General features: G+C 41.4%; 1 protein-coding gene across 2 annotated transcripts in view; it reads left to right on the forward strand.

The window, feature by feature from the left end:
- The window catches only part of LOC133538770 (adhesion G protein-coupled receptor L1-like), a 106,705-nt gene that overhangs the window by 72,633 nt on the left and 13,990 nt on the right, over positions 1 to 20,082 (forward strand). The window contains exons 5-17 of one of the 2 annotated variants that reach the window (XM_061880539.1): positions 2,981 to 3,188; positions 7,694 to 7,958; positions 8,045 to 8,384; positions 8,463 to 8,756; positions 11,586 to 11,689; positions 11,806 to 11,991; positions 12,103 to 12,141; positions 14,743 to 14,923; positions 15,007 to 15,129; positions 15,206 to 15,417; positions 15,511 to 15,684; positions 19,333 to 19,545; positions 19,629 to 19,849. In XM_061880539.1, coding sequence (XP_061736523.1) covers positions 2,981 to 3,188; positions 7,694 to 7,958; positions 8,045 to 8,384; positions 8,463 to 8,756; positions 11,586 to 11,689; positions 11,806 to 11,991; positions 12,103 to 12,141; positions 14,743 to 14,923; positions 15,007 to 15,129; positions 15,206 to 15,417; positions 15,511 to 15,684; positions 19,333 to 19,545; positions 19,629 to 19,849 — 2,560 coding nt within the window. The remainder of the gene's footprint in view (positions 1 to 2,980; positions 3,189 to 7,693; positions 7,959 to 8,044; positions 8,385 to 8,462; positions 8,757 to 11,585; positions 11,690 to 11,805; positions 11,992 to 12,102; positions 12,142 to 14,742; positions 14,924 to 15,006; positions 15,130 to 15,205; positions 15,418 to 15,510; positions 15,685 to 19,332; positions 19,546 to 19,628; positions 19,850 to 20,082) is intronic. The other variant, XM_061880540.1, reaches the window with a different exon arrangement.

Below are 20,082 nucleotides of genomic sequence, written 5' to 3' on the forward strand. Positions count from 1 at the left end.
AAGAAGTGCAGTTTATTTACCATAATGGAGGTGATTATTAATACCTTAGGTGAGTGACTCCACACTGTCTAGGGAGACACATAATTAGCTGCTAGCCGCTTTTCAGCCGAGTACTACAAATAAATAAAGTGTCTGTCAGTTTGTGATCAGAATTAAAATATACTAGCGATCACATACGTTTTAATGGCCGATCGATCGTCACATCACTAAAAAATACCAATGTCCAAATGTCTTGATCCGCTGGTCAATACAATCCCCACAACCTAGGGGTGTAACGGTACACAAAAATTTGGGTTCGGTACATACCTCGGTTTAGAGGTCACTGTTCAGTTCATTTTCGGTACAGTAAGAAAACAACAAAATATAAATTTTTGGGTTATTTATTTACCAAATTTGCAGCAAACATATTTTTCTTAGTATAATATTTCATGTGAAGTAATGGGAACCTTGGATAGGTCAATAATTCATAACATTAATTTTGATTCAATATTATGTTTTGAGCAATGACAGTTTAAAAGAAAAAGAAACTGCTTTGTTTTATTAGTCAACATTGCAAGTTTTTCTAAATTACATTTAACTTTTAAGCTTTTTTTATTTCACTTTTGTTATGTTTTTGTTTATTTTAATAGTATTTTTAGAATGTGCCATGGGCCTTTAAAACATTAGCTGTGGGCTGCAAATGGCCTCCAGGCCACACTTTTGACACCCCTGCTATAGATAATAAAAAAATTAAATCTGATAAATCTACGGATAAAAAGCAGAGGCTGGCGACGCATGCGCGTTTATCATAACTCTCTCACTCTCTGTCTCTGCCCCTCCCTCACGAATGTTTCTGTGTGCACAATTTGTTTTGTTTTTAACCCCTTTTTAACCCCGAACGTACATTGAAAATACACGCGACCCAAACTTAAAATGCCGGACATTTGAGGCATTTAAGAAACTCCACCCGGACAACTCTCAATAAAAGAGGACATGTCCGGTGAAAAGAGGAGGTGTGGTCAGTCTGTCGTAGCCCGGTCGCTGCTAGCATGCCTCGTGTTGTGCCTCGGTGTGCATTGTTTACACAACGTGTGGGAAGCTACTTAATATGTCCGTGTGGAAACTTGTTCGGTACACCTCCGAACCGAACCGAAACCCCCGTACCGAAACGATTCAATACGAATACACGTACCGTTACACCCCTACCCCACCCCCACACACTCCCAACAATTGTTTAATTAATATGATGATCCCTTTAAGAGGTGTGTCACAATACTTGGTTCATGTAGTGTAAAAACCTGTTATTGTCATGATCTGTCGCAAATGTACGCGTTTATTCATTATTTCTATAACCCCTTCAATTCATGAGATGCTTTCTCTCCTCAGAGAGAGTGTGTGTGTGCTTAAAATACAAACTGAAAGTTGAAGGAACTGTATTTGCATACTGTATGTCCACTGTGTGAGTGTGTGTGTGTGTGCGTGCACAGATGCACTTGCGCGTGCATGTGTGTGTGTGTTTTCTTTTCCAGAGTCACGCCATGCCACGCCAGTTGCTCTCTTTTCTCCACAGGAGCGCCACTGAGGGATTTAAATGGGAAAAGGAGGAAGAAAAAGAGGGTGGGGATGATAGAGGGAGTAGTGGAGGGTAGGGATGGTGGGATAGTGGGCTTGGTTCTTGAAATATTTGTGAGAATGGAACTCATAATCTGTGCAATTCTTTCTTTACTTTTCTTTCTTTCTTCTGTCTCTATTTCTGGCTTGCATTCTGGCTTCTTTCATTTCTTCTTTTCTTTCACCCTCTGATTTCTTTCTTTCTCTCCCTCTTTTTTTTCCTATGCTTGAGTAGAAGTGGACCAAAAAGGTAAAGACAATACACTGTAGCATCTTGATCTTTCCTTACCCAACCCCACCGCCCAGCCACCCCCCCCCCCCCAGCCCCCCTCTTTATCTCCTTCTCTTCCTCTCTCCTACCAATTCTTTCTTCCTCCTACCCTAGGACGTTGTTTGTAGTCATGCTGGATGTTGCTCCCCCCCTTTTTTTTTTCATGTTTTTCTCAGTTTTTACCCCATTTATGTCCATCCCTCATTGTACAGAAATCTGTGCTTTTATCTAATTTGATGCAGGTTCCGCACATAGTCTTTCCTTTCTCTCTCTCTCTCTCTCTCTTCTTCCTCATTGCACACATAAACAGATCAGCTTTAACACCTCTCTATCTGTCTTTCCTTCCTTCTTTCCTTCCATCCTCTTTATGCTTATTTTACCTTTTCTTCCCCTATAGGCAGAGCCCTTTATTTACCTTCATAGGAAACATAAGACCAAATGTGTGTGATGCACCTGGATGTGTGCATAAAGCACTGCTTATTTATGTCTGTGTGTGAGTGTGTGATTGTGTGTGTGAGTGTGTGTGTGTGTGTGCGTGTGTGTGCATGCCTTCTTGCATGCCAGCGTGAGATTGTACAGTAAACATATGTGTCCATATATTTATTTTTTGACATGTGGGTGGACCAATCGTTGTGCTCAGTGTAAACTAACCTGCCCTCTCATTCACTTCAAGGCAAAATGTAGCCCCGCCCTCTACGTCCCTGATTCTACCTCACACCGCACTAACCTACATGCCCGCACACATTTAACATACCCACACACCTTTCATTGCAGTGTCCCCTGTTATATTACTCACCACACAAACACTCGCACACACACGCACACACACCGACTCACTTTTATGTCTCGTCTCTTGCTTGACTTTTGAGATCACCACAGGTGTTTTAAAGCCTTCTGTCTCTCCTCTTCTTTCTTTCTTTAATCTCATTGCATCAACTGCATCTGTCTCAATCCAATTTTCATGCATTGATTCTTTTACTCCTTTCCACTCTCTGATCCTCTTTCTCTTCCTCTCTCTCTCTCTCTCTCTCTCTCTCTCTCTCTCTCTCACCCACCATCATCCATCCCTACCCTCTGTCCTCTCTCTCATCCTTCTCTGTGAAAACTCCCATCTCCCAGTTTTCGTCTGCCCCGGATCACTGCTCAGCATCCAGTCGCCTTCTTCCGTACTGGAGGCGGAGCATCAGTCGGGGGCGTGGTGTAAGGACCCGCTGCAGGCCGGTGACAGACTATACGTCATGCCGTGGACACCCTATAGGACCGAGGTGCTGTACGAGTACGCTTCTTGGGACGACTACCGGCAGAATCGAGTCACCACTACCTATAAGTGAGTGCGTTTACAGTCAATCCATGACAGTTTTAATCTAATCCTGGTTTCTCATATGCTATAATTACAGTTAAAGTCTATTTAGCGGCTTGACTTCAGACACATTTGGATGGAATTACATTGAAACTTCCTTTAATTTTTCATATGTTTATGTTTTAGTCTATTTTCCATGTTGGCTAAAAATAATCACGGTATTTACTAGTTATTTTTCTGAGAAAATTAAAGGCTAGCTAGTAACAATAGTAAGGGGTGCACAAAACAATTTGATTCGAATCGCAATTCTTCTCAATCTTCCAATTAATCCTTCTAAAAAAATGCTAAAAAAATACTAAAATAAAAAAATTAAAGAAATTGTGTATATATATATATATATATATATATATATATATATATATATATATATATATATATATATCCATCCATCTTCTTCCGCTTATCCGAGGTCGGGTCGCGGGGGCAACAGCCTAAGCAGGGAAAACCAGACTTCCCTTTCCCCAGCCACTTCGTCTAGCTCTTCCCGGGGGATCCTGAGGCGTTCCCAGGCCAGCCGGGAGACATAGTTTTCCCAACGTGTCCTGGGTCTTCCCCGTGGCCTCCTACCGGTTGGATGGATGGATGGATGGATGGATATATATATATATATATATATATATATATATATATATATATATATATATATATATATATGATGGATATATATATATATATATATATATATATATGTATATATATATATATATATATGATGGATATATATATATATATATATATATATATATATATATATATATATATATATATATATATATATATATGTGTGTGTGTCTTGATTGGATTATCCAGAGAATTGTGCTCGATACCGTGGTAGAGCGCAATATGTATGTGTGGGAAAAATCACAAGACTACTTCATCTCTACAGAACTGTTTCATGAGGGGTTCAAAATCTCCTAATGATTGAGGAAACCCCTCATGAAACAGTTCTGTAGAGATGAAGTAGTCTTGGGATTTTTCCCACACATACATATATATATCTATATACACACAAATACATATATATCCATCCATTTTTTACCGCTTGTCCCTTTCGGGTTTGGTGCTGTAGCCTATCCCAACTGCATTCAGGCGGAAAGCGATGTACACCTTGGACAAGTCGCCACCCTATCGCAGGGCCAACACAGATAGACGGACAACATTCACACTCACATTCACACACTCAGGCCAGTTTAGTGATTGCCTATCAGCCGATCCCCAGGTGCATGTCTTTACCTGGAGGGAACCTTCGCAGTCACGGGGAGAACATGCAAACTCCACACAGAAAGACCCCGTGTTCGGGGATCGAACCCAGGACCTTCTTATTGTAAAGCATCAGCACTAATCCTTGTTCCACCGTTCTGCCCTTACTTTATACATTTGTATCAAGTTAATATCTTAATGTGTTTGTGCACATTTTTTTTACCTGTAGCCTTTTTGGAAAATATTTCCTTATAATTTTTTGGCTAAATAATACATTGCCAGAATTGGTTCGAATCAAGTTGAATGGAGAAGTCATTCTAAATCAAATAGTCACCCTGGGAATTGAATCAGATCAAATCGTTAGGTGCCCATAAATTCACACCCTATACTGTAGGTTATAGAAACAATCCTCTAATGTTGTAAGAGTTATTTTGCCTTGAAGACTCAGAGCCTTACCTGTTGCAATCCGTTACTCGGATCTTCACGTTATTGTTTATTTTTCCATCTGTTTTCATTCTCCGTCTGACCTGTTTATTTCCCGTTTTGTCCATCACTATGGTTACTCATCAGTCCACCTGCTAATCATGGTCCCTGCACACCTGTTTCTTGTTATCGCCACCCTTTATAAGCCAGCCTTTCTATTCACTCAATCTCGGATCCTAATTTGCCCACGCGCAACAGTGACGACTCTCGATCTTTATCTTCGTATGTATATTCTCGCTAGCTTTTACGGTAATCCATTTGTTTCTTTCCAGCTCACATGCTGAGGAATTGTTTTTCTGTTTTTTGTGTGCCTTCGTGCCAGCTTAGTTTATCATTCTGTATTTCCTAGTTCTCACTCTAGCGTCTTTTGTTTGCCTTCTCTTTACACCAGTGTTTTTGTTCCTGCCTTTTTATTATTTAATAAATACATTATATCTTACCTTTGCTGTGTTCTGCTTCGACGCATCAACGGGATAACAACACAGGCATTACCATGCCGAAAAAGAGTCATCACATAACCTCCACTAAGCCAAAATTAAAGACTCAATGTTCTGATTGTCGGTTTACATAAATTTAATTTGTTAAGTTTGTTATTTAGCAGACTTACAGAGAAATCAATGAAACATTGAGGCGCGGGGTTTTAATAATGTCAGTGATTAGGTGAATGCATACTTCAGTGCAAAGATGAGTTTGGACAATGTCTTTCAACCTTTTTTGAGCTCAGGCACATTTTTTGTGTTGAATAAATCCGGAGGCACACCACTAGCAGAAATCACTAAATAACGAAATTCAGTTGACAGTAAAAAGTCGTTCCCGCAATTGTTGGATATGACTTTAAACCATAACCAACCATGCATCACAATAGCTCTTGTCTCAAAGTAGGTTTACTGTCACGACCTGTCACATCACGCTGTGACCTATTTTGAGTTTTTTGCTGTTTTCCTGTGTGTAGTGTTTTAGTTCTTGTCTTGTGCTCCTATTTTAGTGACTTTTTCTCTTTTTTTGGTATTTTCCTGTAGCAGTTTCATGTCTTCCTTGAGCAGTATTTCCCACATCTACTTTGTTTTAGCAATCAATAATATTTCAGTTGTTTTTATCCTTCTTTGTGGGGACGTTGTTGATTGTCATGTCATGTTCGAATGTACATTGTGGACGCCGTCTTTGCTCCGCCGTAAGTCTTTGCTTGGATTAGATTAGATTAGATAGTACTTTATTTATTCCGTCAGGAGAGTTCCTTCAGGAAAATTTAAATTTTCAGCACAATCCCATTCAAGTTTAGACAAACATTACAGGGAGACAGAACAGGATCGCTGACGGGTCTGCCGGCTTCCAGCGCCCCTTACAAAAAAGATGAGATACAGGTAAACAAGGAAGGGGGGGGGAGAGAAAAAAAAAATAGAAGATTAAATAAAATGAAAAAATCGGTCTCAGCCTGGGCCCTGGAGAGGAGATGCAGACTGAGGCCAAGGGGGAAAAAAAAACTATGGTACACATCCCTCTTCCATGTGTGTAAGAGGGAAACATCAAAGAACACAGAGGACATTAAAGACATTAAAGCAGCAGATACAACCAGACACTTCTACATACAGCTATGGATAAAAAGTAAAATAAACATATGCACTGTGGTGGCCTCTGGAGTGTTCCACGCCATCGTCCGCTGGAGTGGAGGGAGCATGGCCAGAGACAGGAGCAGACCCAACAAAGCAACCAAGACAGCCTACTCCACTTTCGGCCAGTGTCCAGTCCGCTTGCTGTCGTCCGGGATACTGTTATTATTTACTTTGTAGCCAGTTCAGTTTTAGTTTCGTTCTGCGTAGCCTTCTCTAAGCTTCAATGCCTTTTCTTAGGGGCACTCACCTTTTGTTTATTTTTGGTTTAAGCATTAGACACCTTTTTACCTGAGCGCTGCCTCCCGCTGTTTCCGACATATACAAAGCAATTAGCTACCGGCTGCCACCTACGGATGCGGAAGAGTATTACATGGTTACTCTGCTGCGCTCTAGACAGCACTGACACTCAACAACACATAATTTGCACAATATGATTACTGGTTTGCAAAAAACATTTATAACCCAAATAGGTGAAATTAGATAATCTCCCACGGCACACCAGACTGTATCTCACGGCACACTACTGTGCCACAGCACAGTGGTTGAAAAACACTGAGTTAGGAGACTGACTGGTGTGCTTGCTGGCAAATTTCACTTCAAAATATACCCCGACTGTACTTAAGATAAAACTGTTACCATGTTTTGAGCAAATAAATGACGTGCAAACAAGTCATTAAACATTTTTTAAATAAAATGTAATTTCTGTCCAAATATTGGGCCCTCTTTTAATCTAATTTAAACTATGCAAGCAAGTAATAACCTGTTAAATAAGTGTGATTAATCTGATTTATGATAATACTAATGTAACAGCACTATTACTACCACAAAAGGAATAACATGTCAACATTAATATTGGTAAATGTTTGTTTAAGAAAATGCTTTGTTTGTTAAACACTTTCCAATGATCATATGAACATTTTAATCGTTTCAAAGCATTTATTGTTGTTAAAGTGTTGATTGAGTCACAACAGATGTGTTGCACAAGTCCCATTTATTTGTTTGTTGCTATTTGAAGCATCGCTTGTTTGCTCACTCATGGAAAGATGAACAAAAGTGTGAAGTTCTTTGCTTATGTGAGAGGAATTAATTTTGCTATTAAAAAGATGTAAAAGCACAAATACATTGTGCCACCATTTTCTAAACTTTATCATTTACTTAATGTGTGTTTTTCCTTGGCAGGCTGCCAAGCCGCGTTGATGGTACCGGCTTTGTGGTGTATGATGGCGCCGTGTTTTACAACAAGGAACGGACGCGCAATCTGGTCAAGTACGACCTGCGGACGCGCATTAAGAGCGGCGAGGCAGTGGTGGTCAATGCCAACTACCATGACACGTCGCCTTACCGCTGGGGAGGGAAGTCAGACATCGATCTGGCGGTGGATGAGAACGGCCTCTGGGTGATCTACTCCACTGAAGCCAATAATGGACGCATCGTGGTCAGCCAGGTAGCACAAATTAAAGGCTGTGAGGGACAAGCCGCAGAAAACTACACGGTCGTCTCTCACCTTTTCACCCCTTCCCCGCTCCTCAGGTGAACCCGTACACGTTGCGCTTCGAGGGCACGTGGGCCACCGGCTTTGACAAACGCGGGGCCAGCAATGCCTTCATGGCCTGTGGCGTGCTATATGCGGTGCGCTCAGTCTTCCAGGACGACGAGGGGCAGGCAGACGGAAGGGTCGGCAACGACATGGTGGTGTACGCCTACGACACCAGCCGGGGCCAGGAGCTGCCCGTTCAGATCCCGTTCCCCAACCCCTACCAGTACATCTCTTCCATAGACTACAACCCTAGAGACAACCAGTTGTATGTGTGGAATAACTACTACGTTTTGAGATATCCACTGCAGTTCACACCACCGCCACCCACTAAAGGTCCTTTGGATTGGATCGATGTAACCGGACCCTTTGAGGAATATAGATAACTAAAATAAAGTTTTATATCCCCCCCAGGTCCCCTTTCTTCTCTAATGACGACTGTCCGCTCTTACACGGCAACAGTGGCATTGACTCCGGTGCGGCCATCAGCCTCCCACCCAGTGGGCGTCATCAACCGTGGGCCCTTTGATCAGAGGCCAATCACAGCCATGGTGCCCCTAACACCTCGTCCCCCATTGCGTGTCCCCTTGGCTCCAGGGGCCCCCGGTCAAGTAGGTGGGTGTGAGGGAAGAGTGGCACGAGGCGTGCAGTGGCCCCCCACTCTGAAAGGGGAGACCGTCGAGAGGCCCTGCCCCAAAGGCTCGCTGGGTAAGTCAACCGTATGAAAGTGTGTTTCTGTGTGTGTGTGTGTGTGTGTGTGTGTGTGTGTGTGTGTATGTGTGTGTGTGTGTATCTTGTTACCCATTGAAATGTAGTCACATGCCCCCTCTTTGAACTCCCCTTCACATGAGAGACAAGAAAACAGTAGTTATATATTTTTTTTAAGTCATGGCCCGTCAATTCCTCCTCTCGCTGCGCAGCTGTCTTCCTTAGACCATCTCTCCCTCCGAGGGAAAGCGGACATTTTGTGTGTTGGTCTTGGTGTATCATTCTGACACTGTTTTATGTGTCGAGTTAGTCGTATCGTTCCACTGCAGGATTCTTAACTGGGTTGCTGTTGTATTCACTTAGAACAGGGGTCGGCAACCCAAAATGTTGAAAGAGCCATATTGGACCAAAATTACAAAAAAAATAGTCTGTCTGGAGCCGCAAAAATTGAAGTCTTATAATAAAGGCAACACATGACGTAAGTGTCTATATGAGCTGTAATATCCTCCCATTCAAATGACAATGTGTCACAAGGTGAAGCAAATCTTGTTTGACAGAAATGTTGAAATGTAATATTTATTCTACACGTTTTCACATCATTACAAACCATTAGTAAATCAGAGGCTACTCAGAAGGTGAAATAACTTCTGGAAATTACAGGCTTAGAATGGCCGAAAGGTATAGATGTGTTTGTGTCCAAGTCAAAGGAAAAAGCAGGCTGTAATACATTTTGTAATAAATCTTATTTTAATAGATTTATTACAATCTTTGGCAAGCTAGGTAATGTTTGTTGTGGTCTGGAAAAACATGGCACACAAATAACTATCTGAAATGCAGCCAATATTACATACAGATAATGTCTAATGATACATGCAAAACGAAATTATATACGATGAAGATACAAGTGAAGGATATTAAATGAGCTCAAAGATGCAATATGTACATATAGCAAGCCTAAATAGCATGTTAGCATTGACTAGCTTGAAATATGCCTGATTAGCACTCCAACAAGTCAATAACATCAAGAAAGCTCACTTTTGTGCATTCACGCACAGTATAAAACGTTTGGTGGACAAAATGAGACAAAGGAGTGGAAGATTTTACACGTAAACAAACTGTTGCGTCACAGTCCACACTATGGCGAGTTCAAGAACCGCCAAAATTAGTAGGACAAAACGGTGTTCACCAAATACTCTCATCAATGGAGCATACACAAACATATTAAACAGTGGGTTTCCTAACAAATGGGAAGGTTTGTGTTCTGTTTGTCCTCAAACAAAAAAACATACCAAAACAAAAAAGTTTCCCCATCTTTTTCCATTTTCAATTTAAAAAAAAAAATGCTCCAGGGAGCTACTAGGGCGGCACTAAAGAGCCGTGAGTTGCTAACCTCGGACTTAGAACATCATTTCTAACTATCACATTAAAAGTAGTGCTGTCACGTATTGACAGATTTAAATCACGGGATAGTTTTGGATTACTTTCGAATAATCACAATTAAATATCATTCATTTATTATCTATAATATTGGTGTTTCGTTTTGCACAAGAAAAATACTCAAAGATGGGAATACAGTAGGAAGGAGATTGATTCGGCCCCATTCTTTGCGGCTTAGCTGACACATGAAACGTGACAAATTGGGACGTGGACTACTTACTTACGCGAGATGACAGTAGAGTGTTGAATATATTAATGTGTTTTGTGATGATTCCAACTTTGACCACAGCGTCTCATGTAATTTAGAGTAGCGCTTTCCATAATTTTCGGCAGACTCCATTGCAAAATGATTAACCATTGTCTTATTTTCACGCGAGACTCAAGAATGATGACAATACAGTAGGATGGAGATTCATTTGGCCCCATTCTTTGTAATTTGGATGACAGATGAAACGTGACGAATTGGGACTTGGACCACCCATTTTAGCCGCCAGAGGACAGTAGAGGGTTGAATATCTTAAAATGTGTTTCGTGACAATTCCAACATTGACCACAGCGTCTCTTGTAATGTAGAGTGGCGCTGTCCATCATTTTCAGCAGACTGCATTGCAAAATGATTAACCATTGTCTTCTTCTCACGCAAGACTCAAAAAAGATGACGATACAGTAGGAAGGAGATTCATTTGACCCCATTCTTTGAAATTTAGCTGACACATGAAACGTGACAAATTGGGATTCGGACTACCCGCTTTATCTGCATGCCAGATGACAGTAGAGTGTTGAATGTGTTGAATATGTTAAAATGTGTTTTGTGACAATTCCAACTTTGACCACAGCATCTCTTGTAATGTAGAGTGGCACTGTCCATAATTTTCAGCAGACTGCATTGCAAAATGATTAACCATTGTCTTCTTCTCACGCGAGACTCAAGAAAGATGACAATACAGTAGGAAGGAGATTCATTTGACCCCATTCTTTGCAATTTAGCTGACACATGAAACGTGACAAATTGGGACATGGACTACCCACTTTAGCTGCATGCCAGATGACAGTAGAGTGTTGAATATGTTAAAATGTGTTTTGTGACAATTCCAACTTTGACCACAGCATCTCTTGTAATGTAGAGTGGCGCTGTCCATCATTTTCAGAAGACTGCATTGCAAAATGATTAACCATTGTCTTCTTCTTATGCGAGAAGACTGGGGCCACATTAATCCCTTCCCTGTTGTATGTATGAAATAGCTTAAAGTGCATGTGTGACTATTCAAACACAATGTTAGTTACTTTTGCATTAATTTGATTAATCACTATGATTTGGCAGTAGAAATAAAACGTTAATTGTCCTGTGTCACAGGAGGCTTTCTTTTTGACCATGTATGTCTTCTCCTGCAGGCATTGCTTCCTACCAGTGCATGTTGTCTCCAGTGAGCTGGAGCTCCAGAGGGCCTGACCTCTCTAACTGTACTTCTCCCTGGGTCAGCCAGATTTCACAGAAGGTCAGTCACATTAACACACACCTCATGCAAATGACCCAAAAAGCAGTGAGTAAGCCACTTCCACTTTAAATGTCAAGAATAATTAAAAAAAAAGTCACTCTGTGGCCTCCCTCCAGATTAAAAGCGGAGAGAATGCAGCAAACATAGCCGGAGAACTGGTCAACCTGACCCGTGGGCGGATCTACGCGGGCGATGTTAGCATGTCTGTCAAGCTAATCGAACAACTGCTGGACATTTTGGACTCCCAGCTGCAAGCTTTGAGACCAGTCAATAAGGAGTCTGCGCCACGTAACTACAACAAGGTGAATTGCTTCCCAGATTCATGCTGATGTGTACTTGACCTTTTGTGGAAAAGAGGAGCATAATCTCAATGTGGACATTTGTAACGCAAATTGTGTTTGCTCTCCTTGCAGCTGCAGAAGAGGGAACGCACGTGCAGGGCTTATGTGCAGGTAATGGATGGATGAGCAGATGACAGAAATGTATTCTTCTTTCTGCTTTATGTAAATGGGAAATGGGTTATACTTGTGTTGCGCTTTTCTACCTTCAAGGTTCTTAAAGCGCTTTGACAATATTTCCACATTCACCCATTCACACACACATTTACACACTGATGGCGGCAGCTGCCATGCAAGGTGCTAACTATGACCCATCAGGAGTTAAAGTTAAAGGACCAATGATTTTCACACACACAGTAGGTGTGGTGGAAATTATCCTCTGCATTTGACCCACCCTTTTGATCACCCCCTGGGAGGTGAGCAGTGAATCATTTTGGTGATTTAACCCCCAATTCCAACCCTTGATGCTGAGTGCCAAGCAGGGAGGTAATGGGTCCCATTTTCATAGTCTTTTGTATGACTCGGCCGGGGTTTGAACTCTAACGGCGGATGCTATAACCACAAGGCTGAGCAGGTTGCAAGGGTGAAGTAGCCACCTCTCTTTGTTTATAGCTACCTCTTTTTGTTTATAATGTATATTTTCTGCTGGATCTACTCTTCATTACTCTTTATTTTATACTGCTCTTTTTTTGCTGCAGTTGTTACATATACTGTAATATTGACATGGTAATTGGGATTTGTATTATATAATACATTGTATGTATTATATAAAAATATAATACAATATTATAATATATCAGCACGGTGTGGAGGGGTTGGTGCATTTGTCTCACAATACGAAGGTCCTGAGTAGTCCTGAGTTCAATCTCGGGCTCGGGATCTTTCTGTGTGGAGTTTGCATTTTCTCCCCGTGACTGCGTTGGTTCCCTCCGGGTAATAAGGTTTCCTACCACCTGCAAAGATATGCACCTGGGGATAGATTGATTGGCAACACTAAATTAGCCCTGTGAATGTGTGAGTGTGAATGTTGTCTGTCTATCTATGTTGGCCCTGCGATGAGGTGGTGACTTGTCCAGGGTGTATCCTGCCTTAAGATAGGCTCCAACACACCCCGCCATCCCAAAAGGGACAAGCGGTAGAAAATGGATGGATTATAATATATCAGTATATAATATGTAAATATTACATATATTTTATATTGCTACTACGGCACATTTTTAGTCTACTTTATACCTGCATTACCCTTTCCATCCTTACACTTTCCAGCCTTTGTAACTGAGCTATTGCGTGGAACAATTTCCCTTGTGGATCACTAAAGTTTGTCAAAGTGTCAGGCTCAAGGACACAACAGACATGACTAGGATGGCAGAAACTGGGCTCGAACCAGGAACTCTCAATTTGCTGGCACGTCTGCTCTTCCACCGGAGTCACGTCTTCCCAAATTGTCAGATTTTTCCTAAGAAAAAAGTATTGGATAAACGGGCTGAGAGATGGATTGTCCGAGTCCATGGTTCTCGCCCGGAAAAGGGTGGAATGCCATCTCCGGGTTGGGGAGGAGACCCTGCCCCAAGTGGAGGAGTTCAAGTACCTAGGAGTCTTGTTCACGAGTGAGGGAAGAGTGGATCGTGAGATCGACAGGCGGATCGGTGCGGCGTCTTCAGTAATGCGGACGTTGTACCGATCCGTTGTGGTGAAGAAGGAGCTGAGCCGGAAGGCAAAGCTCTCAATTTACCGGTCGATCTACGTTCCCATCCTCACCTATGGTCATGAGCTTTGGGTCATGATCGAAAGGACAAGATCACGGGTACAAGCGGCCGAAATGAGTTTCCTCCGCCGTGTGGCGGGGCTCTCCCTTAGAGATAGGGTGAGAAGCTCTGCCATCCGGGAGGAACTCAAAGTAAAGCCGCTGCTCCTTCACATCGAGAGGAGCCAGATGAGGTGGTTCGGGCATCTGGTCAGGATGCCACCCGAACGCCTCCCTAGGGAGGTGTTTAGGGTACGTCCAACCGGTAGGAGGCCACGGGGAAGACCCAGGACACATTGGGAAGACTATGTCTCCCGGCTGGCCTGGGAGCGCCTCGGGATCCCCCGGGAAGAGCTGGACGAAGTGGCTGGGGAGAGGGAAGTCTGGGTTTCCCTGCTTAGGCTGTTGCCCCCGCGACCCGACCTCGGATAAGCGGAAGAAGATGGATGGATGGATGGATGGAGATGGATTGGTAACGGACACACAGGTGGCAAGCAGATAAATAATAGCCAGCTGGGGGGCCATCAATGATTTTGGACCCTGTGAAGAAACAGACTAATGTTTTACTATTTTCTAAAAATTATTTTAGATTGACTTTTCTCCCTCTTACACCACCCCTGATGATAGCTGATCGGACATTGAGATTATGAGATAGTGGAATAGATGCAAGATGGACAGACAGGAAGAGTAGACAAAAGAACAGATGGATTAATCACGGAATGACAGATGGACAACTAGACAGATGATCCAAGCTATTGACAATCAACCTCGGGCCAGATGGATTATTGGACGGCAGGAGAGATTAGTGATGCATCTTTGAAAGGATCGGTGGATGGATGGATAGATTTATAGATGGACGAATAGATGGGTGGCTGGATGATGGACTGGACAGTCAATGAAGAGATGTTGATAGAATAACGGATGAACAATCAGACGAATACATAAACAGGCTCTACCTTTCTCCTTATCAGGCCGTGGTCCAGACAGTCGATAACCTTTTGGGTCCTGAAGCCTTGGTGTCCTGGGCGGACATGAGCGGTCCTGACCAGTCCCGCTCTGCATCACTTCTGTTAGATGCAGTAGAGAAAGGAGCATTCCTATTGGCTAACAACCTCTATGAAGGCCGATTCAGTGACAGAGCACCAAACGTCGGTATGTCTTTTGTCTTTTTCTGAAAGCACCAGACCTAGAAAAAAATCTAAACAAAAATCCAATTTACACGTCTGTGTGTTTAGATCTGGAGGTGTATGTGCTAAACACAGAGGCAGACATACAGGACTTAACATTCCCGCACTCCTACGACAGTGACAGCATCCTGCAGATCTCAGCAGTGGCTCTGCAGCAGTACAGTAATAATGGTATTACTCGTCTCAATATTAAAACAAACCACAAATAAAAACATTTACGGATACTTTTCCTCTCTTCATTGTACAGGCCAAGTGAAGCTGGTCCTCTCCTTGTATAAGAACTTGGGCTCCTTCCTGACGACACAGAACTCCACCCTGCGACTTGGATTTGGACTTGGCCAGGGGTCAGAAGTAAGGCGCCTGGTGGTCAACTCCCACGTCATCTCCGCTTCTGTGCACAGAGGCTCCAATAGAGTGTTCCTCTCTGAACCGGTGGTCTTCACTCTCAGACACCTGCAGGTCTGCTGTCTAAGTCAATGCTGGCAACAACAAAAACTCTGTTTAACATCACTAAAGAGTTGTCCCTGTGTTGGGTGTGTGTTGTCTTCACAGCAGGATAACCACATTGGTCCCAACTGTTCTTTTTGGAATGCATCAGGGGTTTCTGGGAGTGGCAGATGGTCCACACAAGGATGCCGCCTGTTGCATACCAACAACACACATACAACCTGTGCCTGCAATCACCTGTCCAGCTATGCGGTCCTCATGACGTATAAACAACCTGCTGTAAGAAACACACTCCAAATAAACATGCAAATCCACGGAATGACTGGTACCTCGGTTTTGGAATACCCCACTTTCCGAATGATTCGGTTTTCGACGAAAATTTTCACCAAAAGTTTTTGTATGTCTTCTCAGTTATCGTACGGCAAACCATTACACGTAACAAACAAATGTGTTCTGCGTATTATTTTCTATGGGATACATTGTTGCTGTTTTCAGACAACCTTTTCAAACGGCTTAGTAAAGGAAACCACTTTACTTGTATCATCATTGCCTTGCACAATGCATCCTTGTCACAAGTACTTCGTAGCTTATGTGAACATTTGTTTATGACATGGTAGTGTCATTCATAACAGAATTAACATCTCTTATGTCTTTTTTTCATTAAACGCGGTTGCTCTGAAAACCGCAGAATAGAGACGATTACCCAGATCAGAAAGGCAGATTAAATTCTGTTACTGGGGGTAGTGTGCCATCACAATCCAGTCTTTTGCTCTTACTCACAAGAAGTTTATTAATAACCATTAAAAGATCTGTGAGAGACATGCTTCTAAAAGCTGCAGGCTGTTTTGTCTCATACGAAATTCAATTGAATTCTATTTACTTAACACCTCAAGGATGCATTTTTATGTTTGTCTGTGCCTGCATGTTGGTGTAGTCCGTTCCTTCTCAAATAGTGGGGCGGGTCTCCCTAGGGGGGCACGTGTGACCTCGGGGTACATGCTTTTTTGCCGTACCAGAATATGATGAAGCTTTTGTAGCACTTGGCTTCATTGTAACAATGCCGGGAGACGAGGAAAGACCGGCGTGTTGTTTCCTTGAACGTTAATAAGCTTACAATGTTATGCAGAGCTACAACAAGTTTGTAGACAAATGATACTATTTATAGTCACCGTGGAGAGTGTGTGTGTGTGTGTTTGTGGGGAGGGGAGGCGCAAATTATTTTCTTCTCCCTGGGGGGGGGGTTGGCATAACAGAAAATATTTGAGAATTACCAGTCCAGTGCAAGAGGGTCCATAGTGTAGTCCAGGGGCCAGTTTCGGCCTGCAGCTTGTTAATAATTGGCCCTCGGCAGATCGTAAAAATCTAATTAATTAATTATTATTGTGAATGTTATTAGTAATGCTGTCAAATGATACATTTTTAAAATCAGATTAATCACACGTTTGATTTTGGATTAATCATGATTAATCACAAGTATTACCAGTAGTATAAATTTGCTTGCACGGTTTCAATTAACTTCCAAAAAAAACTCCAATTATTGGTCACAAATGCAATTGTATTGTTCATATAGATAGAACGTAAAGGAGTAAAATAAATTGGTATTTAATTTGCTTATACATGTGATGTAATTTTTTTTGGGGAATAATCAAATTTGTTATAATTAATCGCATGAGTTACCTTGTTATTTTTGACAGCCCCAGTGATTAGATTACACAAATTTTCTTTGTCACCTACAACAGTGGTTCTCAACCTTTTTTCAGTAATATACCCCCTGAGAACATTTTTTTAATTAATGTTCCCCCTAATCAGAGCAAAGCATTTTAGGTTGAAAAAAAGAGAGATAAAGAAGTAAAATACAGCACTATGACATCAGTTTCTGATTTATTAAATTGTATAACAGTGCAAAATATTGCTCATTTGTAGTGGTCTTTCTGGAACTATTTGGGAAAAAAAGATATACAAATAACTAAAAACTTGTCAAAAAATAAACAAGTGATTCAATTATAAATTAAGATTTCTACACATAGAAGTAATCATCAACTTAAAGTGCCCTCTTTGGGGATTGTAATAGAGATCCACCTGGATTCATGAACTTAACTCTAAACATTTCTTCACAAAAAAACAAATCTTTAATATCAATATTTATGGAACATGTCCACAAAAAATCTAGCTGTCAACACTGAATATTGCATTGTTGAATTTATTTTCACAGTTTACAAACTTACATTCATATTTTGTTGAAATATTATTCAATAAATATATTTATAAAGGATTTTTTAATTGTTGCTATTTTTAGAATATTTAAAAAAAAAATCTCACGTACCCCTTGGCATACCTTCAAGTACCCCCAGGGGTACGCGTACCCCCATTTGAGAAACACTGCACTAGGCCATGGCTGAACTGGAATCCCTCATTGCTGACATTGGTGAAAAGGCTGGTGTACACCTTGGACTGGTAGTCATTCTCACTTTCACAATTTTGAATAATATGGAATCTACATGGATGTCTTTGAGTCGGAGTCCATGGAAAAAAAAAACAAGCAAGCATGGGGAAAAAAAGAAACTCCACACAGACCCATTCTAACAGGGATTCGGATTTTAACTTTTGCTCTCTCTGTGCGGTGGACATGCTCACCACAAACTTGTTCCAGCGAGGGCCGCATTTAGTAAAATTGAAGGATGCAAGTGCCACTTTGATACATTTTCACATTACAAAAGCTAAAAGCCAACTAATGTACATTAATATATGCTAAGCCAGTTAAAAAATACATCCACTTTAGCGATGTGTTGTAGGTCAGCGGTTCTCAAATGGGGGTACGCGTACTCCTGTGGGTACTTGAAGGTATGCCAAGGGGTACGTGAGATTTTAAAAAAATATTCTAAAAATAGCAACAATTCAAAAATCCTTTATAAATATATTAATTGAATAATACTTCAACAAAATATGAATGTAAGTTCATAAACTGTGAAAAGAAATGCAACAATACAATATTCAGTGTTGACAGCTAGATTTTTTGTGGACATGTTCCATAAATATTGATGTTAAAGATTTCTTCTTTTGGGAAGAAATGTTTAGAATTAAGTTCATGAATCCAGATGGATCTATATTACAATGTATTTAATGTCCTCTGTGTTCTTTGATGTTTGATGTTTCCCTCTTACACACATGGAAGAGGGATGTGTACCATGGCTATGAGTTTTTTTTGTTTTGTTTTGTTTTTTCCCTTGGCCTCAGTCTGCACCTCCTCTCCAGGGCCCAGGCTAAGACCGATTTTTTTATTTTATTTTAAACTTCTATTTTTTTTTCTCCCACCCCCCTACCCCCCAACCCCCCTCTTTGTTTACCTTTATCTCATCTTTTTTGTAAGGGGCGCTGGAAGCCGGCAGACCCGTCAGCGATCCTGTTCTGTCTCCCTGTAATGTTTGTCTAAACTTGAATGGGATTGTGCTGAAAATTTTAATTTTCCTGAAGGAACTCTCCTGACGGAATAAAAAAAGTACTATCTAATCTAATCTAATCTAATCTACAATCCCCAAGGAGGGTACTTTAAGTTGATGATTACTTCAATGTGTAGAAATCTTTATTTATCATTGAATCACTTGTTTATTTTTCAACAAGTTTTTAGTTATTTTTATATCTTTTTTTCCAAATAGTTCAAGAAAGACCACTTCAAATGAGCAATATTTTGCACTGTTATACAATTTAATAAATCAAAAACTAATGTATTTTACTTCTTTATCTCTTTTATTCAACAAAAAATGCTTTGCTCTGATTAGGTGGTACTTGAATCACAAAAATGTTCACAGGGGGTACATCACTGAAAAAAGGTTGAGAACCACTGGCCTAGTACACACAAGCGGTGTAGAAACTGTATGAATGTTAGTCAAGATGATCTCCTAACATGCTATGTGTTTATGCTCTTAACAGTCTGGTGTGGGAGTGGAGGAACTTCTTGTCTATGTGGTCTCCTGGGTGGGCATCTCTGTGGCTCTGGTGTGTTTGGCCACCTGTCTTACTACCCTATGCTGCCAGGGGGCACCCTGGCACACTGACCACAGCACCATCCACTGCAACTTGTGGGCCAACTTGCTCATCACTGAGCTTCTCTTCCTTGTTGGGGCTAACAAAACACAATACACGGTGAGTTCCTATTTATTATACCTGAAACCATATTTTTTTGGTTTCATTTCTTACATGTTTTTCTCACACATATATATTTGCAGGTGGTGTGTTCCATCATTGCTGGCCTGCTGCATTTCTCCTTGCTCTCTGTGTTCTGCTGGTTGTGTTTGGAAGGAGTCGAGTTGTACATTTTGCAGCGGGAGGTGTTCGAGGCACGGAACTCCAGGAGGAAGTATTTCTACCTTAGTGGCTACTCTGTACCCGGGCTGGTGGTGGCTGTGTCGGCAGCCATTGACTTCAGAGGCTACGGCTCAAAAACCGCGTATGTTGATGAAAACTGTGAAATGCATGTTCTTATTTACATATATTTGGTAACAAAAGACTGTTCAGATCTACTAAGATCCAATAAATAAGTGCTAAAGAGCATAAAGTAAAAACATTGTGACTATTGACAGAGGGTGTGTCACTGTTGAGCTACGAAGACAGCATGTACTATTGATTAGAAGTAGAGATGTCCGATAATGGCTTTTTTGCCGATATTGTCCAACTCTTAAT

The sequence above is a fragment of the Nerophis ophidion genome, linkage group LG20 (genome assembly GCF_033978795.1).
Source record: "Nerophis ophidion isolate RoL-2023_Sa linkage group LG20, RoL_Noph_v1.0, whole genome shotgun sequence".
Taxonomy (NCBI): domain Eukaryota; kingdom Metazoa; phylum Chordata; class Actinopteri; order Syngnathiformes; family Syngnathidae; genus Nerophis; species Nerophis ophidion.